Source organism: Martes martes (assembly GCF_963455335.1).
Source record: "Martes martes genome assembly, chromosome: 13".
In the NCBI taxonomy this organism is placed as follows: domain Eukaryota; kingdom Metazoa; phylum Chordata; class Mammalia; order Carnivora; family Mustelidae; genus Martes; species Martes martes.
The window spans coordinates 79,114,132-79,140,700 of record NC_137901.1 but is presented as its reverse complement, the minus strand read 5'-3'; the positions used below and the strand labels follow the sequence as shown (position 1 = coordinate 79,140,700).

Below are 26,569 nucleotides of genomic sequence, written 5' to 3'. Positions count from 1 at the left end.
AGGCTCTTCCAGAGCCCCTTAAAGTACAACATCTCCTTCACCTATGTCGAGCCATTGTATAACTATGGGAATGGTGGGTTTCCCAGGACGCTATTCTTTTTTTTTTTTTTTTTAAGATTTTATTTATTTATTTGGCAGAGAGAGATCACAAGTAGACAGAGAGGCAGGCAGAGAGAGGGAGAAGCAGGCTCCCCGCTGAGCAGAGAGCCCGATGCGGGGCTCAATCCCAGGACCCTGAGATCACCTGAGCCGAAGGCAGAGGCTTAATCCACTGAGCCACCCAGGTGCCGCCCCCCACCCAGGACGCTATTCTTGACCATATGCTACTCAGGTTGGGGCTGGCTCCTAATATTTGCACGGACCTGCTGGAACTGTGTCATCTCCCACAGAGGGTCTGCAGAAAAAATTATGCCATTAGTTTGGGAGGTACCATTTACTGTTGCTGGCTAGTTGGTTAGGTATGCAGACCAACAGGTAATGGGGCGTGCCCAGGTTGGCAGGCATCCAACGAAGCAGAGGGTATCTCTGTGGCACTAACAGTCAAAGCCCGGGCGTTAGATTAGACAGCCTGGGTCTTCTGAACTGTGGTCTGGAGGGCCGCAGCGGCCCAGCATGGACAGTGTGGACCCCCCAGAACCTGGCTGGGAGGGGCTTTTTGAGCAGCACAATTCTCAGCAAGAAACAGCTTTGGATACAGGGAATGGATAAGGAGGAACAGGTGGGAGGATTAGAAAAATAAATCAAACGAGAGAACCTTCTGAGCCTCCTGAATTAAGTGTTCAGAGGTCACAGCTCGCATAAACCCCTTGGGTTAAGTCTGCTTTCTTAATTAAAGCTGACGCCATCTTCCTGATTCCCCGGGGTTCCTCCCCTGCTCTGACTTTACTACATAGAAGGAGGCACCCATGTTCTTCCCTTCCACTGTTTTCTCCACCCATGTGATATTTATTCTTAAACAGAAGCCCACCAGCCCTCTTTTTTTTTTTTTTTTGCAGGGCAACAGTGGCAATCACTCAAAGAGGCAGAGAGAGATGGAAGAGGAGACAAAAATAAAAGAGGAAATAAATAAAAATACAGAGTGGTTACAAAGGTTTGAGATCTAACTGACGCCTTGGTTACTGTACTTTGAGTTCTCAGCTCCTTCTTGGATGGATGCCTCAGCCTCGTGGTCATGAGCTTATACTCTGAATTCACAGACCTGGGTGTAAATCTAACTGAGGAACAACCTTGGACAAGTGCCCATTGCTCTCATCCCCTCGTCTTTCCTATGAAATGAAAAGAACAGACAGAGGGGCACCGGGGTGGCTCGAATGGTTAACTGTCTGCCTACAGCGCAGGTCATGATCTCAGGGTCCCGGGATCGATGCCTACACCGGGCTCCCTGCTCAGCAAGGAGTCTGCTTCTCGCTCTGCCTCGGCACCCCCCTGCCCCCGCTCATGCTCACACACACTCTCTCTCAAATAAATAAAATCTTTTTTAAAAATGTGGAAGTGTGTTTTCGCTCTTGTTATGTAAGTTTTTATATAACATCCTCGACTTTACCCGTCGGGCCATACCATCTAAAATATTTACCATCTGGCCCTCTACAGAAAAAGTTGGGATTCCTGTTCTAGAACAATCTACCAGTGCCACTGCCTTCCTCTTCTCTGTGGACATTCCTGACATGGGAACGACTCGCTTCTTTCCTTCCCCTCCATAAACACAGTCTGGCCATTCAAGGGTCTCACAGGGTTGACTTAGAACTCAGGCGGGAGATTCTCATCTCGGTGTCTTGGGTTCCCCGCCAACAGGACGAGCTGTCGTCAGGCATCTGATCGTCAGACTAGCATTTTGATTTGAAAATGACCTAAAAATGTACCAGGTAGTCTGTGCTAATCAGTGGGCATACCTATAGTTCTAGAGTGGGGTAAGATCCTTGGGGAAACTCACAGAGACTTTTTTGATATCACTTCTAGAGACTGAACATAGAGACACAGGCAACAACCCCACTGCGTCCCGATTTCCCCGGTGACGGCTGTTCCTGTCCAAAGAGCTGGACCCCAGATGTCTTCAGCTTCTTACAAGCACCCATCTCTGCTTCAGATGCGCTTGGCAAGACTCGAGGTAATCAATCTCTAGGAAAGGGTCCCCATTTTCTGAAGGGAACCAAAAAAATCGTTCTTCAGTGTGGCCCGAACACTCTTTCCTGAGGACCTTATGTTCTGAGGGGGCACAGGGTCACCCTCGGCATTACAGGATGAGGGCAAAGACATGAACCCAAGTAGTCAGGGGACATGGGACTCTCCCGAGGCCCCTTTCTGGCCTCTCCGGATGTGACGGCCACATCACTCGCTAGATGGGAGCGCTGCCCAGCTGACTCCAAAGAGATTCTCGGAGGTGGATACCAACCAGCTTCCTCGCCATCCATGGGCCATCCAGCTCACATGCCCCCTCCACACTTGGGTGGCCTGAGAAAAACTGACAGGGCGAGAGCCTGGCCCCACGTACCACGAAGTCTGACTGCAGGCTTCCATGGGATCATCTGATCACGCCGCTCACCAGTGCATGAGAGCTGGTATCTTTAAAGAAGAACAAAGTCTAGTGGCACGTGTTCAGGTCTGTGGTACCTTGCCCATCCCTCCAGCCTTCCTGCAGGTAAACACAGCAGTTCTAACCTCCTGCCCACCCCAATTTGGAGGCAGAAGAGGATGGGTAAGTCCATGAAATAAAACTGGCAGCCCTGAACTGCTCTAGACTAAAGGATTTCTGTCTTCTCAGGAGCAGGGGTCCCAATCCAGAGGACAAGATTCTTCAACTGCAACATTAAATTAGCAAGTAATAGAGTACAGTCTCGTGTCCTGAAACAAATAACACAATCACATCGCAGTGCCCATCCCAGGCGTATTAAATCATCCCAGCGCATAGAAAACCTGATTTCCTGAAGGCAGAGACACCAAATGTCCCCCGATCAATAGCCAGTGATCCCAACAATAGGGAGGGAGAAGCTACTGGCCCGTATACAGCCAGCTTAGTGTCTCTATGGCACCTCTGGCCACACACTCAAAGTCACTTACAGATAACAACTCGTCACATCTCAGAATTTTTTTTCCCTCCCTTCCAAGGCCATGTTCAAATGTTTCCAAACTTTTCTCCTTAAGAGACTCAGTTATCAACGACGTCAGTGAAAAGACGGGAAAAGCAAGATCAGGACACGCAGAATCCCTGACCCACAGAAGGTCCCTTTGCAAAGGGTTGGCTGTTAATGGATTGCTGGGAACCCGAGATGCATTTTTCCCCACAGGAAACCCATCACCTGTTTAACAAGGTGGTCAAGGTAACATGAACCAAGTGCATATAAGTGAGAGGAATTCAAGGGACTTTCTCAATGTCACCAGGACAACAGCCAGCAGCACCTGAATTTGAATGCAGGCAGCTGGACCTCAGTGTCTGCTTGCAGCTACCCAGCAGTACCATGGCCCTCCCCTCCCAGAAATGGATTAGGCTTAATCCACATTCCAAAATCTTCCATGCAAAATGAGGGCCGTGTCCCATCTGAGATGTCAAGGCCTCCCCTTCAGCCACTGTCTAAGGAGGAGCCGCAAGGGGCTCCCTGATGCCTGGAGGCATCCGTGTTTGCCAGGGTTTGTCCTAGAATCGGATTAAGACCTGAGATTCTGGAGGGCTCTGGTACGTGGGAAACCAGAGGACATCTGTGCTATGGACTGAATGCTTGTATTCCCCCCAAAATTCATGTTGAAACCTAATTCCCAATACGATGGTATTTGGAGTTGGGGCCTTTGGGAGGAGGTGATGAGGAGGTCATGAGAGTTGAGTCCTCATGAATGGGACTGGAGGCCTTCTAAGAAGAGACCCCTCCTTCCTCTCTCTCTCTCTACCTTCCATCAACTGAGGACACAATGAGAAGACCTATCTACAAACCAAGAAGTGAACCTCTCCAGACACTGGATCTCCCGGCACCTTGATCTCGGACTTCCCAGCTTCCAGAACCGCCAGAAGTGCTTGTTGTTGAAACCACCAGCCTATGTTACTGTGGTGATGGCACCCCAAACTAGGTCTGCATCCAGTTTTCACAAACAAGCCCACGCCAGCCGGGGACACCGTACGTGTCCAAATGAAGACGTTCCGTAACATGAATCCCATCACAGTAACTCAGGGAGCTCCAAGAGCCATTTGAGTTTAGTAATTCTTTTAAGATTTAAGTTCATGTTCATTATAAAAAGGCCTTGCATTTATGTCCCTACAGGGCAATAATGAAACTAATCCACCCTCCAATAAACTTAGCCAATGATTAATCAATGTCAGATAAAGTCACAATAAACTGGAGAGAGTGATGATTAAAAAAAAAAACAACAAGTTGTAATGCTATCTTACTCTGTGGTCAAAAGAGAAGGCCTTTATTGAGGAGACTGCCATGAGGAATTATTAATGACTGGCAGCAGGAGTGAGTGGCCCATGGGCTCACAGTAGGAACTGAACAGAGCTGGGCCAAGATGGGTGACATTTTTAATACACCCACATTCATTCTTGGCAAGTCAGCCGTTCAACTGTGGCATCTCCAAACGCAAAACCACTGCAGTCCCAAATTCCATAAGCCTTCAGAGTTGGCAGAAACCTTAGAGACCATCCAAGAACCTAGACACGTCCTTGAAGCCTTGCTTTTCTTCATCCTCCACTTCCAATCTACCAGCATGTCTTACTGGTCTACCTCCAACATCATTTCGGAAGCTGTGCATTTCACCAAGGCCGCGGCCACCACCCCGGTTCTGGCCACCAACCTCTAATGCCTCCAGTCGGCTTCCCTATTTTTATCAGTCCTTCCTGAGATCACACACAGACAGCCCGCCTGTGTAATTGAAATAATGCCACACCCATGCTTCAAGCTCCAGGAGTTTTCCTCCGGCACCTACAACAGCAACAATAAAAATCTCGATTCCTTGCCGGGTGTATTAGTTTCTTGAGGCTGCCTTTACAAAGTCCCACAAATGAGGTGGCTTAAACAACAGACATGGGTTCTCTCACAGTTTTGGAGGCCAGAAGTCTGAAATCCACATGTCAGGAGGGCAGGGGAGAATCCGTCCTTGCTCCTTCCCTGCCTTCTGGTGGCGGCCATCAGTCCCTGGCATTTCTCGGCTTTCAACTGCATCTCTCCACTTTCTGCCTCTGTTGTTACAGCATAATCTCCTGGGTGTCTCCATAGTCACGTGCCTTTTCCTCTCCTTAGAAGGATGCCCATCAGGGGCGCCTGGGTGGCTCAGGTCATGATCCCAGGATCCCGGGATCGAGCCCCGCATCAGGCTCTCTGCTCAGCAGGGAGCCTGCTGCCTCCCCCCCCTCTGCCTGCCTCTCTGCCTACTTGTGATCTCTGTCAAATAAATAAGTAAAATCTTAAAAAAAAAAAAAAAGAAAAGAAAGAAAGAAAGAAAAAGAAGGATGCCAATCAGTTTGGATGAGGGCCCACCCAAATGACCTCATCTAAACTTGATTCCATCAGCAAAGACCCTATTTCTCAATAAGGTCCCATTCACAGATACCAAGAGTTGGAATTTCAATATTTTGGAGGGATATAATTCAACCCATAACACAAGTCCCAACCTCTTACACACCGGGCTCCCACCACACCAGTCTTCTCCCCATCTGTACACGCACCACACTCAACTCATCTGGCCCAGGAAACAGTTCTTCCTAGAGTTACTCCTATCTCTGCACAACAGGCTCCTACTCATTGTTCAGCTGAAATGTCACTTCCTCCAAAAGGTTCTCTCTGATCCCCCTCATTTAAAGGGTTTCAGAGAGGGCGCCTGGGTGGCTCAGTAGGTTAAGCCTCTGCCTTCGGCTCGGGTCATGATCTCAGGGTGCTGGGATCAAGTCCCGCATCGGGCTCTCTGCTCGGCAGGGAGCCTGCTTCCTCCTCTTGCTCTCTCTGCCTGCCTCTCTGCCTATTTTGTGATCTGTCAAATTAAAAAAAAAAAAAAAATCTTTAAAAAAATAAAGGGTTTCAGAGAATCACCCCACCTCGACTCTCTGCCCTCATCACTCTGGTACTGCCCGACGCATTCACGTACTTGCTTACTGGTCCATCTTCCCTCACTAGGATGTGAGGCATGGGCCCTGTCTGTCCTGTTCACTCCTATGGCCCAGTGCCTTGACCAGTGCCCAGCACCAGGCTTTCAATCAATATATACTGAATAAAGAAATAAGTAAATTATCTTACAGATGAGGAAACTAGGGAGTGGTAGGCATCACGCGTCTATTTCTACTAAATGACACGTTCTGGATCTAGAACATGGATATCCGTCTAAACCAGTATGCAGCACACCTTCTTTGCAAAGGGCTATCGAGTAAATATTTTAGGCTTTGCAGGTCATGCACCCCGCATCACTGCCACTCAACTCTGCCATGACAGCACCAAAGGCAGTCAGAGCGTGGCTGTGTCCCAACAAAGCCTTCTTTATGGGCACTGGAATTTCATATCATTTTTACATGTCATAATTATCATTCATCTTTGGGGTTTTTTCCAAGCCTTTCAAAATGTAAAAAATATTCGTAGCCTGCAGGTCAAATAAGACCCACAGATATGACTCAAGTTTGCCAACCCCTATTCTAAATTCATGCATGTATATCCACAGATAAGATACTGTTTGAGGAAAGTGCAGCATGTTATACAATAGTAGCTCACAACAAGCCCTATGGTGAGCACCGTAGCATAAGAGCACTAGACCTACCAAGGTCCACGATGTATTATCCTCAATTAACAAATAAGGACACGTAACGCTCTGAGATCTTAAGCTACTAACTCAAGGTGACACAACCTCAGGACTGGAACTCCATCATGTTATATACTCTGACTACATTGCATAATAAAATTGTATTCACAGCAAGGATGGCACTAACCAGCTGAAAGTAATCGCTAACTAATGTGCCAGGAGCCATTAACAGCAGTTTATTGACATAAACCAGAATCCAGTCTTCACAGCAATCCTAGGACACGAGAATTCTTTTCACCCCCATTTCACAGATGAGAACATCCAGGTATGAGAGGTCACTGGGCTTGCAGGTAGCAGAGCCCAGGACAAAACCTGGGCATGCCTCCAAAGCCTTCCTCCCACCCAAGGCTCTGCGCGCCTGGCCAGCCGGCCCCAGGGCCCTGCCACCACACTTACCGGCCACCTGCAGCCACACTCGGAACCACCGAGTCTCGATCAGGACCTCCCGGCAGGTGTAGTTGCCCTCATCCTGCAGCCTCAGCGCCTTGATGTGCAGCGAACTGGCATCTGCCAGAGAGAAGCGTGGCTCAGCCGGCGGGAAGCTGGAATTGGAGGACAGGAGGAAGACAGGCTCCGAGTCATTCCGGTACCAGGTTACCGGGCCCCTTGGTCCCGAGACGTTGCCACAGTGCAGAGTAATGTTCTCGTGAACCTCTCCAATGACCAGAGCCTCCAACCCTGCACGAGGAAGGTCAGGCTGTTACTACATCTCTTCATCTCTGAACCCTCCCCTGTGCACCGTCCCTCTGCATTAGGATTTAAAAAAAAAAAAAAAAAATCAGGTGTGTGTGTGTGTGTTTTAAGATTTTTTTTTCTTTTAATTTATTTGACAGACAGATATCACAAGCAGGCAGAGGGGGGAGGGGAAGCAGACTCCCCACCGAGCAGAGAGCCCCATGCGGGGCTTGATCCCAAGACCCTGGGACCATGACCTTAGCAGAAGGCAGAGGCTTTAACCCACTGAGCCACCCAGGCGCACCCAGGTGTGTATTTTTAAGCACTCTGTGGAGATTACTGCCAGGGCTGATGATGAATCTGCCGTGAATGGCAACCACAGAGATAGTCCCAGATCTCCCCCTCCCCGCACCATCCGTGCCCTGCACCGCAGGACTGCTCTGCGCTCCCACTCTGAAGCCCCGCTGGATCACGTGGCTTGCTCTGGCCAATGAGATGTTAGCAAACGCGATGTACACAGAGGCTTAAGCACTTGGTTTAACTGGTCTTGCTCACACCTCCTGCCATCACCTGGAGCAGGACATGCCCATGACAGGACCCAGGAGGAGGATGAGAGCTACATGTGCAGACCCCCAGGTGTCTCAATCATCTGCGCTGAGGCCCTTCCAGATCAGTCCCCAGCCACCGAGTGGATGCCCAGACGCGTGAGTGAGCCCGGGCAAGATCAGCAGAGCCCTAACCCCAGCCCTCGAGCTATAATGAGCACTTACGGTCATTTTGTGATTGTCATGCAGTACTAATGTGGCAATAAATAACCCATACAGAACCCAAGTGGTTTTATTTCCCCGGAAATCCAGAAGGGATGGAAGGAAGAGGGCCTGGGCTTTGTTCCCACCTTCCTACTGCTGGCTCTCGCCATCGCTGGTGCAAACGATCCTGGAAGTCAAAGTTCTCTTGCCGCTCCAACTTTGGGCATGCCCTGTGTTAGGCACCGGGGAGCCAGTGATGGGCAACACAGAGACAGACCTCCAGGATCTCACAGTCTAGCCGGGGAACAGACAATAAACTGGCAATTATCATCCAGGGTGATCAATACCATGACACGGCCTCAGAGAAGGGGATCCTAAGTCCAGCTGGGGTGACTGCCAGGAAAGGCTTCCTCCAGGAGGCCACACTGAGACCATGGACAGGTAGGAATTAGCCAGGTAGACAGGAAGATGGGGTTCCCAGGCAGAGGGAACAGCGTTTTCAAAAGCCCAGATAAGCAGCAGCAGCATCACTGTTAAAGTGCCAATTATCAGGTCCCATCCCAGAATATTTAAATCAGATAAATCCCCTATCTAGGGGTGGAGGTGGAAGGTAGCACTGCATTTTAACAAGCCCTCCAGGTGATTCTTTTTTTTTTAAAGATTATTGTTATTATTTTTTTTTGACAGAGATCACAAGTAGGCAGAGAAGCAGGCAGAGGGAGAGGGGGAAACAGGCTCCCCACTGAGCAGAGAGCCTGATGTGGGGCTCGATCCTAGGACCCTGGGATCATGACCTGCGCCAAAGGCAGATCTCCAGGTGATTCTGATGCTCACTCATGACTGACAGGTGTGAAGGGCGATGGATCTGGCACAGACTGTCACCAGGTAACAAGAAGCAAATTTGCTTCTCAGCCCATTTGCTGAGAAGTGTCAAGACATAACAGCCCCCCTCCACAGTCAATGTCCAAATACAAAGAGGCCACAGGCACAGGACTAATGGGCAGAACCTGTTAGGAGTCTTCTACTCATGTTGTTGCACTCAGTAGATGGGAAAGGTGTGATGCCAAGAAGGAAAGTGGGCTAGATCCATGTTCTACTGTGAGAAGGTAGTAGGGTGGGACCAGAAGCAAAATGTTCTCTTTCCACCACATCAGAAGTTTTCAAAGTATGTGAATACACTGGGGTTTGTGAAAGGTGGTATTTCATTAAAAAATAAATTGCCTTTGACAACCATACAGGGACAACTGGGCATCCGCGTACAAAAGAATGAGGTTAGACCACTTACCTCACATCATATATAAAAATTAACTCAAAATTGGGGAGCCTGGGTGACTCAGTGGGTTAAAACCTCTGCCTTCGGCTCAGGTCATGGTCCCAGGGTCCTGGGATTGAGCCCGTCATTGGGCTCTCTGCTCAGCATGGAGCCTGCTTCCTCCTCTCTCTCTCTCTGTCTGCCTCTCTGCCTACTTGTGATCTCTCTCTGTCAAATAAATAAATAAAATCTTAAAAAAAAAATAACTCAAAATGGACCATAGCTCTAAATGTAAGAGCTAAAACTATAAAATGCTTAGAAAAGAAAAAAGAATAAATCTTTGTCACTTTGGGTTAAGTAATGGTTTCTCAGGACACTAAAATCACAAGTAACAAAAGAAAAATGGCTAAATTGGATTTTGTCAAAATAAAATTTTTGTGCATCCAAGGATATCATCCAGAGAGTGAGAAGACAAACTACAGACTGTGATAAAAATGTTTGCAAATCGGGGCGCCTGGGTGGCTCAGTGGGTTAAAGCCGCTGCCTTCGGCTCAGGTCATGATCCCAGCATCCTGGGATCGAGCCCCGCATCGGGCTCTCTGCTCAGTGGGGAGCCTGCTTCCTCCCTTCTCTCTCTGCCTGCTTCTCTGCCTACTTGTGATCTGTCTGTCAAATAAAAAAAAAAAAAAAAAAAATGTTTGCAAATCACCTGATGATGGGTTTGTATCCAGAACATATGAAGAACTCTCACAACTCAATAATAAAAAAATAAATAATACCATTTTAAAAATGGGCAAAGGGGGCACCTGGGTGGCTCAGTGGGTTAAACCTCTGAGTTTGGCTCAGGTCATGATCTCAGGGTCCTGGGATCGAGCCCCGCATCAGGCTGTCTGCTCAGCAGGAAGCCTGCTCCCCCCCCCCCACCTGCCTCTCTGCCTACTTGTGATCTCTTTCTCCCTGTGTCAAATAAATACATAAAATCTTTTAAATAATTAACAATAAAAAATAATAAAAAATAAAAAATGGGCAAAGGATCTGAATGGATATTTCTCCAAAAAGATACACGGAAGGCCAATAAGCACATGAGAAGATGCTCACCGTTAGTCACTAAGGCAATGCAAATGAAAACCACAATAAGACACGTACCACTTCATACTCACTGGAATGGCTAAAATCAAAGACCACAGCGAATGAACAAATACTGGTGAAAATGCAAAGAAACTGGAATCCATATGCATCGTTGGTAGGATTTTTTAATGGGGCCGCTCCTTTGGAAAACAGCATGGCATTTCCTCACAAGGTTAAAGTCAGAACATGACTCAGCAATTCCACCCCAAGGTGTAGATCCAGGAGAAATGAAAACCTAGGTCTTCACAGACTTTACATGTGCATTCACAGCAGCATTATTCATCACTGCCAAAAGATGGAAACAACCCAGGGTGCCTGGGTGGCTCAGTGGGTTAAAGCCCCTGCCTTCGGCTCAGGTCATGATCCCAGGGTCCTGGGATCGAGTCCTGCATCAGGCTCTCTGCCTGCCTCTCTGCCTACTTGTGATCTCTGTCTGTTAAATAAATTAAAAAAAAAAAAAAAGATGGAAACAACCCATATGCCCACCAGCTGATGAATGGACAAATAAAATGTGGTATTCCCATCCAGGGGAATATTATTTGGCCATAAAAAGGAATGGAGTGCAAACCACAGCATGGATGAATCCTGCCAACATTACAGTAAGTGAAAGAAGGCAGTTCTAAAAGACTCCATACTGTGTGATTCCATTTATATGAAACGTCCAAAATAGGCAAATCCATGGAGATCGAAAGTAGATTAGCAGTTGTCTAGGGTTGGGGCAAGTGAGTTATCTGGGGGGGAAGGAAGTAGTGAGGAGTGACTGCTAATAGTGAAGGATACTGCAATACTGCTTGCTTTCTTTCTTTTTTTTGGAGTGATGAAAACATTCTGGACTCAATTAGTGGTGACAGTTGCACCATCTTGTGAACATACTAAAAACCACTGAATTATACACTTTAAAAGGGTGAATAAATGATATCTCAATAAAGCAGTTAAGAAAATAAACTGCCACCTGCCTCTCAAAAGCCTTCCCTATTATACACAGTAACAATGATATGCTTTTGGTCTTTTGTCTAGTTAGAGGGGGCTCCATTTGAAAGATTGGAAGCCAGCCTGGAGCCACAGGACGTTCCAACTATCGCCTCATCTTGGCCACACCACTCCCAAATGCCAGGACAACATGAGAAACAAAAAAAAAGAGAAACGACAACAAAAAAACCAAAAAAACCAAAAAACCCAAAAAAACACCCCCAAAACAAAAAACTCTAAGCCACTCACTGGAAGGCAGACAATGACATCTAATGCAAGAGATTCCAAAATAGCAGGAAAGGCTTCTGAACAATGACTTTGAAAAGCAGGTGAGAATTCTTTTTAAACCATTAGGCCTGAGAACCCAAGTTCTCAGTGGCAATGCGCAGGTAGGAGAGAAGATGAACTGTAGAATTACGGACCTGCCCCTTCCCAGCTCCCTGGCAGATGAATAAAGAAAGAACCTGGAAAAGCCCTGGCAAAAGTCTCGTTCTGGAACTTGAGCTAACATTGTCTTCTCCTCTAAGGAGTAGAAAGATGCAATCACAAAAGAAGCCATTTTAAGGCACTTCACTCCTCCTGGCTTTCTTCACTCCATTCTTTTTAACCGCTGAAGGTGACCTTGGAGGTCATTTTGTCCTGAGATGTGGCAAGTCCTGAGGGCTGGATTCAAGATGAGACAGGCTGAGCCCCAGCTAAGTGGAAAAGAATTTGGTCATCTGTTAGTGACCTCTGTCTAACAGGGACACGCAGGGGCAGTCCTTGAGGGTGCGTTGGTTCCATGCTTGCTCATTCCATACTCCCTCATTTCACAGATGAGAAAACGGAGGTTCAGAAAGCTTAAGTGATTTCCCTAAGGGCCCACAAAAGTCCCTAGGAGAGCTGGGACTGTCACTGATGTCTTCAATCCTTTGAGAAACAGGGATTTATCCTGGTCTCCCGATCAGACAGGATGAGACAATAAGACATCCTAATAGTTTGTGTTACCAGAAGTTGTCCACATGGTATCGACAGGGTCCCCGAAGGCCTCCCTTCCCCCACCCTAAATTCAGAATATGGACCTAAGGAGGGAGCGATATAAGCAACCATTTCCCAATGCTACGCTCCTACTATCACTCACAGGGTTGGGATTGTACCCCAACACTTATCTTTTTCCTACCAATTTTCCCCCAAGAACGACCTGGGATTTACAAGCTGAGGTGACAGTGCAGGCATGAACACTGTCGGAGTGAAGTAACAATTTTTTTCCCTGAGACAACTCCCAATTTGAAAACAAACAACAAAAATACACCAAGCTAGGGACGCCCCCTGGCACTATCCATGAAGGTGAACTTGGCCTGATAGCAAAATGACCGGGCATGGCAGTTAAGGAAGCGTCCCTGGGTGGTGAGCTGCAGCCAGGCTAAAAGCTGGTTCATTCCAGAATGATGATTGTCACCCAGGGTTCTGAGTCCCAAGGCCCCTGTTCACGGCGCAGTAAACACGGCAGACAGCCGGTGAGAAGGGAACAATCGCCTTTAACTTCCGGGGAGACTGTCACTCTCCTCCTCCCCATAGCACAGTGACCACTGAGTGAAACACCAGCAGGGGCCAGCAGGTAAGGTCCATAGAAGAGGGTCAGGACTAAGTACTACAACAGGAGAGGTGGAACAAATTTGGGGTCACATGCCCTAGAGAGAAGGTGTCACCACTGCTCAGTTCCAGGTGGGAAAGCCGGGGCTGCCCGATCATCACATTTTTTTCCAGATAAACTGGAAACCTAGATTATGGGAAATTTTACTGTTTTTAAATGATTGCCGAAAACAAAACAAAATCTTACCACAGTCTAACGGTTAGGAACTTTTGGCACTTGCTGCTAGGAAGCTTGGGGTGGCGGGGGGGGGGGGGGAGGGGGTCAATTCCTGTTACAGGAATCAATCAGCAGTGTGTGCAGGCATGGGCTACACAGAAAATAACACCCCAGGGCGCCTGGGTGGCTCAGTGGGTTAAGCCTCTGCCTTCAGCTCAGGTCATGATCTCAGGGTCCTGGAGTCAGCCCCGCATCAAGCTTTCTGCTCAGCGGGGAGCCTGCTTCCCCCTCTCTTTCTGCCTGCCTCTCTGCCTACTTGTGATCTCTGTCTGTCAAATAAATAAATATTTAAAAAAAGAAAGAAAATAACACCCCAAGTATTCTGACAAGGTACACCACCTCCTGGCCCCATCTCCTTTCCCTCTACCTGAGTCCTTGCTCCCACTACTTGTCACCCTGCTGCCCTGCACACAAAACACACACATTCGCTGGTGCATTTAATTCAAAAATGCTTTTTCAATATTTCTGTATCCTATATATTTTTGTAAGCAACCTGTAAACTTGGTGTTACAAGGGAGAGCATAGATGAAGCATTTAAGGCCTTCTGCCAATCATGTCAAGTGGAAGAGGTCATGTCAAGTGGAAAGGCGAGTTTTCAGAAAGTCTGAAATTGCTTCAAAATAAAAAGGTTTTGTTTTGTGCTTCTTTAAGGCGAAGGACGGAAGGCATGGTTTTTGAATGTGCTAATCGGCACAGGTTGGCTTGCAAGGGTGTGTAGGGAAATCCACAGGTTACAAGTGTAAGGCGAATTCAACCTTGGGTAGAGGAAGGAGAGAATAAAGGAGCCCGGAGTTTGAGCCCCAGCGCAGCAGGTTAAACCAGAAAGCAAATTTACATCCGACGCTTAAAAAAAAAAAAAAAAAAATCCACAAAAGAAAAAAAAAAAAAGCCCACAACAAAATGCCACTTTCCCCCCACCCATGCCTCTCCAGTTTTCCCATCTTCAAAATTTCCATCTTCGAATTCCCCAATTCTCCCATTACCTCTCTGCAGGCCCTCTGCAGCCTCGCTGGCTGCCCACTCCAAGAGACTGGGGATATCTTGCCCTCCATCGGGCGCCCGGGAAAATTCCTTCCTGCAAAAGGAGCCGAGCAGCGAGCAGGAAACTCAAGACCCTCCCGGGGCGGCTGCGGGGCCGCGGCCACAACTGGCTCCCGCGGAGTCGGAGGGAATTGGGTCTGCCTGGCGAAACTCAACTTTTCCCTCCGGATCGCGGCCCCTTACCTGCGGCGACCCAGCGGGCCAGCAGCACCCCGAGGCAGACAAGGACCTGCGGCTGGGACGCCCGGACGCCTGCGGCCATCTCGCCCCAGATGCGGGCAGGGGCTCCTCAGGAATCGCAGGCTCCGGCTGGGTGGGTGTGCGCCCCTACCCCCAGGGCCCCGGCCCCTGGGGTACTGAGTGCTCCTCCCAGGTCCTCGGAACGACAGAGGAGCCCCACTCTCCGCAATCCCCGGGGAGGATGCTTGGGCTGAGCCCGACGTCCGGCGGTGGCAGCAGCCTGGGGCTCCCGGCGCGGTTCTGTCTCGGGAGCGCCCGGCCCGGGGTGGGAGGGCGCACCCCGCCCTCTGCGCCCGCCACCCACTCCCGCTCGCGGAAAACAACAGGAGCGGGACTCCCTCCCGCCTCCCATCCAGGCGGGAGCCCAACTTCCTCTACCTTGGCCGGGGAGGAGGGCTTTATGCAAAGGGCGCGCGCCCGGGCGCGCCGAGCCGACTCCGGCCCGGCCGGGGGTGGAGCGCGGAGGCCGGTCCCTCCCCAAGCCCACTCCGCCCGGGACGGCAGCCTGGAGTCGCGGGGACAGCTGGGCCCGGCAGAGCTCTGCAGCTGCCGCAGGACGGCACCCCCGCTCCGGCTCGCCGGCTGCTTCCCCCTCCCGGGCGCCCCGGCTGCGGCACCCGGAGGAGCGTGGCCAGCCGGAGGGGCGGGCTGCCAAGCTGCAGAATTCAGGGTCCCCTCGGCGTCCCAGCTTAGCTCTGCTGGGGTTCTCGTGTGCTGTCCCGTGCTCAGGGCGGCTGCCAGGGCCGCCATGGCTGTCTTCTACCCTTTGCCCAACGAAGAAGACAAGCCTAGAGCAGGAGAAAGTGATCCCTTAGACCTCCAGCCAAAAGCGCCACGAGACTCCTGTTCTCCTGTGAACTAGCTGAGACCACACAGCAAGATCGAGAACCCAGGGGTCAGCGGAACTGTTCTCAGAGCTTTCTGTACCCTGTGGCCCAGAACCGCAACCCCATTCAGTCTGATTCCCAGAGAGCCGAAATCCCTCTTCCCTGCCACATCCTCACCCCATCCTGTCCTAGGAAAAACAAGGTTAACATATCCTCAGGAAAAGCTGATACTTGAAACTGCCCTAGGCGGAATTTCCTTTAAAAAAAAAAAAAAAGGCAATTAGTACAGTAAACTATTACTTGCAGACTCTAGGAGGTGGGTACAGTGGTGTTTGCCTTCTTACAACTTTTCTGCATGTTTGAAAATGTTCATCATAAAATACTGGGGCAAAAACCCAAAAATTGCTATTAAGAAACATCACTGAAAAAAAAAAAAAAAAGAAACATCATCTGTTCTGTTGCCCAAAAGGCCCCTTATTGAAATACTTCTTCCATGATGAAATCCTCTTGAAACGAATAAAAACAGTGTGTTTTGCCTGATGAACTGAGCCATAAAATTGCATAAAATGGTTCTTCCCTTTTCCCTCTTTTGCAAAGTGGTTTAACTCTTCAGCCGGCTCTCCTTTCCCTTCAGTTTCATGTTTCATCTTCTACCTTGTGATGGAAGGTGAATTCAATTCTAGATGACCTCTTCTGTTTCCTCAGTGCCTGGTACCATGTAACCACCCCACTATGTATTTGTTAAATAAACAAATGAGAGTTCATTGGTTTTGATATTGTAGCTCCCCAAGCTTTTCTGGCAAACTCCTAACTTCTTACCTCACGTTCCCCACCTGAAGCAAACAAGAGAGAAGTCCAATCAATAGCTGGCAAGTTTCCCACTGAGGATCTGGAATTTTCTGTGATCCTGGTGGTACCTCAGGTGGGGAATTGCACAGGACAGCCCATGCTGATATATTTGCTGAGTTGAATGCAGGGTGCTTATGACCAGTTCTCCAACCCCCCAGAAGGATCAACTTCCTTCAGGGTGTTTTACAATGCTGACTAGTTTGCATGGCTGGGGCCTTTTAGAAACTTAATCTCATTGGGCCCTCCCTACAACCCTTGTACCCAAGAAATCATGCAATCCCACTGAATAAATGAGCTCCAGGAGGGTAAACTCCGAGTCACTGAGCTGACTGGTGGCAAAGCCAGGACTGGGGTCCATCTCTGTCCCACACCAAGTCCTGCCAAACAAAATAATTTTGTTACTTATAAAAAGGCTATCATGGTCTGGATGCTTTGGGGGGCACTGGGCCGGCAGACGTGGGCATGCCCCTGAGCAGGGCTCCCAGGACGGCTGTGTGGCCCAGGAAACACCCACTCTCTCTGGTCTGGGTATGGGCTGTGGCCAACCTCGAGACAGGAGCTGTCAGGAAATGCCCCCACCTTGATGTCCCATAGCCGCTCAGGCTGCTCTGGACAGTAGAAAGCACCCTGTCTAGACCAGTGACCAGTGGGGGTTCACCGTGGGGTCCCTAACAAAGTAGGGACCTTTTAGAGCCTTAGTTCTATGATCTGTGCCTCACGGGTTGTTGGAAAGACACAGCGACTCGATTTGCAGGAAGGGACTCAGCAAAGTGTTGTTAAAGCATCAACCCCAATCTACAGTCATATATTGTATTTATTTATTTATTTATTTATTTGACACAGAGAGAGAGAGAGAGATCACAAGTAGGCAGAGAGGCAGGCGGGGGGTGGGGGGGGAGCAGGCTCCCTGCTGATAAGAGAGCCTGATGTGGGGCTTGATCCCAGGACCCTGCACCATGCCCCAAGCCGAAGGCAGAGGCTTAACCCACTGAGCCACCTAGGCGCCCCTATAGTCATATATTAATCCTAAATCCCAGAGGCACATATTAAACACGAGGCTCAAACCCCTCTCTGCTCAGGCTGCCACACAGGCCTGTTTTTGTTTTGTTTTGTTTTCACCTCCAGTGAATTGAGAAAACGTCCTCTCGGCTAAGTGCTTTACCTACCTGAATTCACTGACTCCTCAGCACAACCCTGAGAGGTAGGGAATTAGAGAGGGCTCAGGGAGGCCAGGAGACACAGCAAGGGAATGGGTGGGTGGGGCGGGGGAGCTGATCTGACTCCAGGTCCAAGGCACGCTTGTCCTACTCAGTCTCGGAGGGAGGGACAGCATGGGGCTCCTGCCTGACTCCGCAGCCAGCCCTCCTACAGCCTGGGTCTCTGAGGCCATCAAGCTACCTATTATTTCTGCCCGGCTACTCCTCTTCTCCTGTCCTCTCCCTAGAGGTAACGCTGAAAGGTCTCTTAGCAACAACCTGCTTCTCTGTTCAACCTAGAGATAGTCTCCTGGGGGCTTCGGAAAGAGCAGGCCAATCAGGAACAGCTGGGGTAGCCTCCTGGCTAGTCAGTAGGCTCTGCACCCCCACACTTCCAGAAGCATAAAGAGGGGCATGACCATCCTGCCTGTACCCCCGTGGAGAGGCCTGGGACCCACAGGCTGGCACCTCAAGGGACAGGGACAACAAAACCAACCTGGCTCGTTCTCTGGAAAAGAAAGCTTGTTAAGCCTTCCCCAAACACCACCTCCTCCTACCTCTCCTCTGCCTTCTGCCCAGAAGAAACAAACTGGCATACAGAGGCCATAGAAGGAAAGTTCCTGAAATCAGGCAAAGTTCTGAGAAGAAGCTGGCAGGATGAGATAAGAAAGTGGAAAAAATGGAGAGTTGTCAAATGAGTCTACTATTTTGGACCAGAGCCTCTCCTCTCTGGACTGGAGAACAAGAGGGTGAAGTTTGGTATCTCCGAGCGGCAAAGAACCACAGAACTTGGAAGGCGGACCCAAACCCAGAAAGCCAAATGGTGCATACAGACAGATCAAGGAAATCACCAGCCAGTTCCCTGAGAAATGGGCAGCCAGGGGGCTGAAAGGGAGGGGGATGGCTCACCCACCTAAGAGATGAATGCAGCCTAGCGGGTAAGCTGGTGACTATCTAACCGCAGACTCTCCTGCTGGTGGTGATGGGGGGCAGGGGCGGGGCTTGACTTGTAATATTTGCCAATTTCCCTGGTGTAAATACTTCCACCATTACCAATTCCAGGCTATCACTGGGAAGTGACTTTACCGGATGTAGAGTCAGTTCTCCCAAGCCGGCACCCCTGGGATACACCACTTTCCCCCAGTGACATAACTCCAAGGTGGGAAACTTTCGACTGGATGGCCCAGGAGCCGAAGAGATGACTCAAGTAGAAAACATTCTTTGATCGGTCTCCGGTTCTTTGATCTCACACTGCTGAATGCCATTTGTTGGCCAAAATAAATGTGATTTTCCTATCTTCAAATTGGAACATATGGGTTGATAGCAGCAAGTGTATTTATTTAATTTACGGCAATAGAAGAACTTAATAAACTCAGGATTTCCAGGGAAAAGTTGGAGGAAACATCTTTCCAAAGTTGACACACCTATTCTTAGATGGCATTTGCTTTTACCTGATTATAAGCATATCAATCTCACTCTAGAATAATGAAAAACAAAAAAATAGGAAACAAAGTGTAACTATAACCCATCTAGAAATCGTCAGTAACGTCACTAGAAACCTCTAGTCATGTCTGCTGAGTTCCAATGTGTGTGTGTGTTTAACAAAGCTGGGATGACATTTTTATATGAAGTTTTGTCTCCTGCTTGTTTCTTTAGCAGGAATATACATTTGTTTTCTTTTTTTTTTTAAAGATTACTTATTTATTTATTTGATAGAGAGAGAGATCACAAGTAGGCAGAGAGGCAGGCAGAGAGAGAGGGGGAAGCAGGCTCCCCACTGAGCAGAGAGCCCGATGCGGGGCTCGATCCCAGGACCCTGAGATCATGACCCGAGCTGAAGGCAGAGGCTTAACCCACTGAGCCACCCAGGCGCCCCAGGAATATACATTTCTTTAGCACAGATATGCATTGTGACTTTTTTTTTTTTTACAAGTAACTAGGCTTTAACTGGAAAAGTAATAAAACATGAATGGTAAAAAAAAAAAAAAATTCAAATGCACCTTGCTGACATTGTGCTTGTGACATTGTGTGAAATAAGTCCATCACAAAAAGACAAATACTGTGTGATTCTACTTATTTGAGATGCCTCATGCAGTCAGATTTCTTTTTTTTTTCTTTTTTTTTTCTTTTAATAAACATATAATGTATTTTTATCCCCAGGGGTACAGGTCTGTGAATCGCTAGGTTTACACATTTCACAGCACTCATCATAGCCCATACCCTCCCCAATGTCCATTTCCCCACCACCCTCTCCCGTCCCCCCTCCCCCCCGCAACCCTCAGTCTGTTTCTTGAGATTGAGTCTTTTATGGTTTGTCTCCCTCCCAATCCCATCTTTTCATTTTTTCTTTTCTTACCTCCCCCCAACCCCCCCGCCTTGCATCTCCACTTCCTCATATCAAAGAGATCATATGATAGTTGTCTTTCTCCGATTGTGCAGTCAGATTTCTAAGAGAGACTTAGAAGTCCGGTTGCCGGGGGCTGGGGGAAGAGGTGTGTGGGGGCTAGTGTTTAATGGGTATGGGGGTTTCAGTTTTGCAAGATGGAAAGGGTTCTAGAGGCAGATGGTGTGATGGTTGCATGACATTGTGAATGTACTTAATGCCTCTGAACTGTATCCTTAAATAGGTAAAGATGGTAAATTTTACGTTATACATATTTTACCACTATTTAGAAAATTTTTAAATGCAGAAGAAAATGGGGAAGCAGGAGAACAATGAGAAAACAATAATACACACATGGGACGGAGAACAGAGACACTTCACTGGTATTTGTGAACTGAGTCATACCGAAAAAATCCAAGCAATTTTACAGTGAAATTCTTTTTTTTTTTGTTTTAAGATTTTATTTATTTATTTGACGACAGAGGTCACACGTAGGCAGAGAGTCAGGCAGAGAGAGGAAGGGCAGCAGGGTCCCTGAGGAGCAGAGAGCCTGACTCAGGGCTCGATCCCAGGACCTTGAGATCATGACCTGAGCTGAAGGCAGAGGCTTAACCGACTGAGCCACCCAGGTGCCCCTTACAGTGAAATTCTATCTGAAAAGTAAGTCTTCTGTTCATCTTCTCCTTGTCTCAGTCCTCTTCCCAGTAACAACCAGTCTCACCACCTTTTGGATACTACACTTTTTGCTGGTTATCTAATATGCACCTGTTGGAATATTATAAAGCCACCAACAGTTGCATTTTCAAAGTTTATGTAATGATAGAAGATTTGGCTATTATGATTACCCAGATGTGTGAAATTCAATGAGGATTTTTTTCCCCAATAGCTTTATATACTATGAATTCACTCATTTATTATTATTATTTTTAAGTGGGCTCTACATGGGGCTTGATCTCAGGTTCTGAGATCAAAACTTGAGCAGAGGGTGCCTGGGTGGCTCAGTGGGTTAAAGCCTCTGCCTTCGGCTCAGGTCATGATCCCAGGGTCCTGGGATCGAGCCCCACATTGGGCTCTCTGCTCAGCAGGGAGCCTGCTTCCCTTCCTTTCTCTCTCTTCCTACTTGTGATCTCTGTCTGTCAAATAAATAAATAAAATCTTAAAAAAAAAAAAAGACTTGAGCAGAGATCAAGGGTCAGATGCTTAACCTCCTGAGCCACCCAGGCACCCCTGAATTCACTCATTTGAAGTGTATGGTTCAGGGGTGCCTGGGTGGCTCTGTGGGTTGGGCTTCTGACTCTTGACTTCTATTTAGAGCGTGATCTCAGGGTCGTGGGGTCACGCTCTATGTCAGGTTCCATGCTCAGCAGTTTAGGATTGATCTCTCTCTCCCCCCCCGTCCCTTCCCCCGCATGCTCTCTCTCTCTCTCTCTCTCTCTTTCTCTCTAAAATTAATAAATAAATCTTTAAAAATAACTAAAGTGTACGGCTCAGTGGGTTTTGGTTGTCAGAGTTGTCCAGTCATCCTCACAATTTTTTACGTTTGCCACCCCGAAAAGAAACACCTCGTCCCTTAGTTATCACCCTCAATTCTCCCCACCCCCAGCCCCTGGCGACCACGAATCCACTTCCCATCTCTGTGGATTTGGCTGTTGTGGGCATTTCGCATAAACGGAATCAAACGCTGTGTGTGGACTCTGGCTGCTTTCACTCAGCATCATGTTCTCAAGGTTCACCGGTGTTGTGGGATCTAGCTGCACCCCGTTCCTTGTTGTGGCCAAATTAAATACCGTGGTACAGAGATACCGTATTTGTACTCAGCCATTCATTAGGTAATGGACATTCAACAAACATTCAGGCCACTGAGTGACCCAGAGAACTCAGGGCACCTCTTTGCTTGTTTCTTCTCTGCCTTACTTACCCATCACTCCGTGAATGTCTTCTGGAAAGAAATTGTTCTTGCTTCTTTGCCGCCCTGCGGAGAGCAGGCTGGCGTTTATAAAAGCATGCCCTCCTTTACTACCCTTGGGCTCTGTGTTTGCCAAAGCCCCCGCATGGACATTCAATCAATCAAGTGGCATTTTGTGCCACTATTTTTCCTCCTTCCCAAGATTTCAATCAAACTCCTTGGCGGGATCTATTGCCAAGAATTCCCAACTTTTCAGGGTTCCAGCCTCTGATCACTGCTTGCTTCCATTCTTTCTCCCAAACCTGCAAATTTCCCTCCCACTTCTCAAAGCCGAATGTATTAAGCTTAATTCAACTTTAAGATTTTTGCATTCCCTGACCAGGAGAGCTTCGTCTTGCCGAGCCGGTAGAGACATTGTACCACTGGCATCCCGTCTTTTTCCAGTGGATGGCCGACTTCCTGTAAGATTTCCAGAAAGTTCCTTCAGAATGTATACTGTTTGCGCTTGCCAAACCCACTCTCCTTGGAACGTCTCCTTCCGTCTTCTGAGTAAACTTCTGAAGGAGGGACTCTTTCTTACCCACATTTTACTAATAAGGATGCTGAGGCTTGGCAAGGTGAAATAACTTTCCTCATGAGGGCACAGCCTCAAGCCCATGTTTAGAAAGTGAATCACTTCTGCTTTGGGCCTCACATTTACTTGGGGAAGTAAAAGCTTGGATTGCGGGGGACACTTCAAGGATTAAGAACATTGTGATGAGGGGCATCTGGCTGACTCAATCGGTGGAGCATGCAACTCTTTTTTTTTTAAAAAGATTTTATTTATTTATTTATTTATTTGAGAGAGAGAGTGGAGGAGAGAGAGCGAGCACAAGCTGAGACGGGGGGGGGGGGGGGGAGGGGGCAAAGGCGAAAGAGAGAGGAGGAAGCAGATTTCCTGCTCAATAGGGAACCCGAAGCGAAAGCCCGATCCTGGAACCTGGGACCATGACCTGAGCCGAAGGCAGATGCTTACCCAGCTGAGCCACGCAGGCACCCCGGAGCATGCAACTCTTGATCTCCGGGTTGTGAGTTCAAGTCCCACCTTGGGTGTAGAAATGACTTAAAAATAAAATCTTTAAAAGAAAGAAAAAAGGGAACCTTGTGACCAAAACTTTGTACCCTCTTCCTAGGAAAGTGCACATATTCCCCACATTTTAAAAGCAATTTCAAGGAGTTAGGAAAACAGCAAAACTGAATAAGCCTGGAACTCTGAAGCGGAATTGTTGGCTGGGCCCAGGAAGAAGGGGAAAACCTCACTTACAAGCTTGAGGCACCAGGTGGCGCTCTCGGCCCTGAATGGACTCTGGGTCTCACAGCCAAGGTCTTCCAAGAGATAAGAGCTGCGTGCGCCAAGCCGCGTGGAACTCAAAGAATTTCAGAGATTATTGGTTCAAACAATAACCCCCACCATCTAGAGGAGGAGAGGAGGCGCAGAGTTGTTAAGGACCTTGCACAATCAAGGTCACAGCTCATGGACAAAGCCAAGACTCACTCACTTATGCAAGTTCACACATTTCTGAAATTATCACATAGTTCCCCTACTCTGAATGGAGCACAGTGGACACAATGCAGTATTTTCTCATGACGATTCAAGCAATGAGCTTTTGTGTGTGTGGACATTGTGAGCATTGGCTCCTGCGCTGTGTTATTTGTAAAAACTAGAGGGGCTTATCCCCCACACGAAATGGCCCTAGCCCGCCGTTTCTTTGTTAATTCCACTTTTGGGTGACACAGATGTCAGACCTCTCATGCGTCAGGTTTGCTTATGTTTCTATGTGTCCTTAGGAAAGTTATCTTCCCCTTTCTGAGCCTCAGTTTCCAGGGCCAATGAGTGGGTTTCATGAGGCACCTGTCAGTCAAGTGCCCAGCAGGTAGTAGATACCCAATAATTGGTAACTGTTAACGTAATCATGTTTCTTGCTACTGTCAATATGCTACTTTAATTTGCTACTTGAACTGCTACTTATAGGGCGTCCGCTGGGTGCTTTCACAGGGTAGAGGGTGGAAACAGAAGGGAGATGGGAGATTAGACTCCTAGAAAAGTAAGTTGCCCTGAAGTTCACTATCCCTAGATCTCCTCTTTCCTTTCAACACGTATTTCTGACCTTTCCACTGGTAAAATAGCAGTGAAATTGTATTTTTACAAATATGAGACCTCCACAAGGCGAAACCCCAAGGAATGTGAAATTTCACCTTTCCGCAGATTTGTTCATTTTTTGAAGGATGCACACCCTTCAGGGACTCACACACTTCAGCGCCGGAGGCCAGCCCCTCCGGGGAACAAACACAGCGTCGACTTCACCCGAGGAGCTCACCCTTATCCCCAAAGCTCCAGCCACATCAGACAACAGCTGTTTCAACCAAACCATGTTCTCACTACACCTCTCTATCCCTCAGCCATGTTCTTGCTCTTTCCACTACAAGGGCTGCCCTTTGTTGCCTCCTTCATCTGGATGATTGCCAGCAATGCTTCAAGCTCAAGTGTCCACCTCTTCCAGGAAGTCTTCCATGGGGTGTTCAGGAGGTGCAGGTGCCCTTCCTCTGTATTCCCCTAGCGCCCTGCAGAAATCGATATCCCGCCCTTGCCACGCTCAGTTGTAATCATCGCTTTCCCTGACTGCCTTTCCCACTCCAGCCTGGAGCCTCCTTGAAGGTACAGTGTCTCATCTATTTCTGTGGCCCCAGGGTCTAGCAAGAGGCTTGCTGCATAATAGAGGTTCCCAGTAAATGGCAAGTGAACGAATAGAGTGTTGGTCCCAACCGAAGTGGGCATTGAATGGAATCCTCAGGAGAAGTTTTATTCTGGAAACTCTTCTCACAAAACTCTAGAATCTGGCAGATGGTTCTTCTTTGCCAGAAACTATCTTCTTCTTCTTCTTCCTCTTCTTATTCTTATTCTTATTCTTATTCTTCTTTTTTCTTTTAAGATTTTATTTATTTATTTGACAGAGATCACAAGTAGGCAGAGAGACAGGCAGAGAGAGAGAGGAGGAAGCAGGCTCCCCGCTGAGCAGAGAGCCCGATGTGGGGCTCTATCCCAGGACCCTGAGATCACGACCTGAGCCAAAGGCAGCGGCTTCAACCCACTGAGCCACCCAGGTGCCCCAGAAACTATCTTCTTGATAATCAGTTTAGTTTGTCTTTCCAGGCAACATCTGGTCTCCTTTCAGTTGCCTTTTTTTTTTTTTTTGACTTATTTATTTATTTATTATTTTTTATTTATACATTTTTTAGAGATTTTATTTATTTATTTGTCAGAGAGAGAGCACAAGCAGGCAGAGCGGTAGGCAGAGAGAAAGAGAGAGAAGCAGGCTCCCCGCTGGACAAGAGCTCGATGCGGGACTCGATCCCAGAACCCTGGGATCATGACCTGGGCCAGAGGCAGCAGCCCAACCGACTGAACCATGCAGGCGTCCCTGTTTATTTATTTTAGAGAGAGGGAGAGAGCATGAGGAGGGAAGGGCCAGAGGGAGAGGGAGAGAGAATCTCAAGCAGACTCCACGCTGAGCAGGGAGCCCGACTCGGGACTCAGTCTCACCACCGTGAGATCGGGACCTGATCTGTGACCAAGAGTCAGAGGCTTAACTGACTGTGCCACCCAGGGTCCCCTCCCTTCAGTTGCTTATCTTCTCTGCCTCAGGGTGCAGCCTACCTTTTGGGGGCATCTTCACCCAAGTATATGTCAGATCACAGGGTCCACGGCTCTTGTCTTCAACATCTACCTCCTTAGTGACTTCATTTTCTCGTGTACTCTTTCCCAGCCTGCATTCCAGTCTTTTCTAACCAACTACAGGATAAGGCCCGGGTTCTGGGCCAGACACACTTGGATTTAACTGCTTCTAAGCTATAAGATCTTTCTGAGCCTCAGTTCCCTCCACTGTAAAATGGGAATGGTATATAGTTATGGCCCTTGCCTGTTAGCATGGAACCTGATAAAGATGAGAGCTGAATAAATATCATCATGCCCTCTGGGACATGCAGAATATGCGTGCATATTATTTTACTTTATACTTCATTATATTTTAATCACATGAAGATATATTAATAAAATATAATGTAATAAATGTATTGTAGTAATTATACTATGGCTCGTTATAATTTATGGTCCTTGATCGTTAGAATTATAAAAATTATGGTTTCTCTACATTTTATATGTCAAATAATCAGTGTCATCAGACTAATTTAGCTCAGTTTAGTTTCCTAGCTTTGAAACCCTTTTTTGCTAGTCAAGTCAGAAGAAGTATGTTCATTGTTTTAAAAGGAAAATGTGCAAAAATACAATTTAAAACAATTGAGTCCATTTTGTGGGAAGTGAAAGTTCCTGTAACAAATTTTAAATTCTGTATTTCTGTCTGAAGAAAACCACATTTAACCGTTTGTTATTTATCCTTCCAATTATGCATTTATATGCATATGCATTATATACAACATACAAAGATACAGCTTTTTTTAAACCATAGATAAGATCACAATGTCTATATTCTTAAGACACTTGCTTTTTTTTAAAAAAGATTTTATTTATTTATGTATTTGTCAGAGAGAGAGAGAGAGAGCAGAAGCAGGCAGAGGCAAAGAGAGAAGCAGGCTCCCTGCTGAGCAAGGAGCCTGATGTGGGACTGGATCCCAGGACCCTGAGATCATGACCTGAGTCGAAGGGAGTGGCTTAACCAACTGAGCCACCCAGGCATCCCAAGACAC

General features: G+C 47.9%; 1 protein-coding gene across 2 annotated transcripts in view; it reads right to left on the bottom strand.

Moving 5' to 3' along the window:
- The window catches only part of VSIG10 (V-set and immunoglobulin domain containing 10), a 35,360-nt gene extending 20,446 nt beyond the window's left edge, over positions 1 to 14,914 (bottom strand). The window contains exons 1-2 of one of the 2 annotated variants that reach the window (XM_080821912.1): positions 14,612 to 14,914; positions 7,162 to 7,443 (exon numbers count right to left, since the gene is read on the bottom strand). In XM_080821912.1, the coding sequence (XP_080678038.1) occupies positions 7,162 to 7,443; positions 14,612 to 14,690 (361 nt within the window). In that variant the 5' untranslated portion in view covers positions 14,691 to 14,914. The remainder of the gene's footprint in view (positions 1 to 7,161; positions 7,444 to 14,611) is intronic. The other variant, XM_080821911.1, reaches the window with a different exon arrangement.
- Positions 14,915 to 26,569: the final 11,655 nt, after the last annotated feature.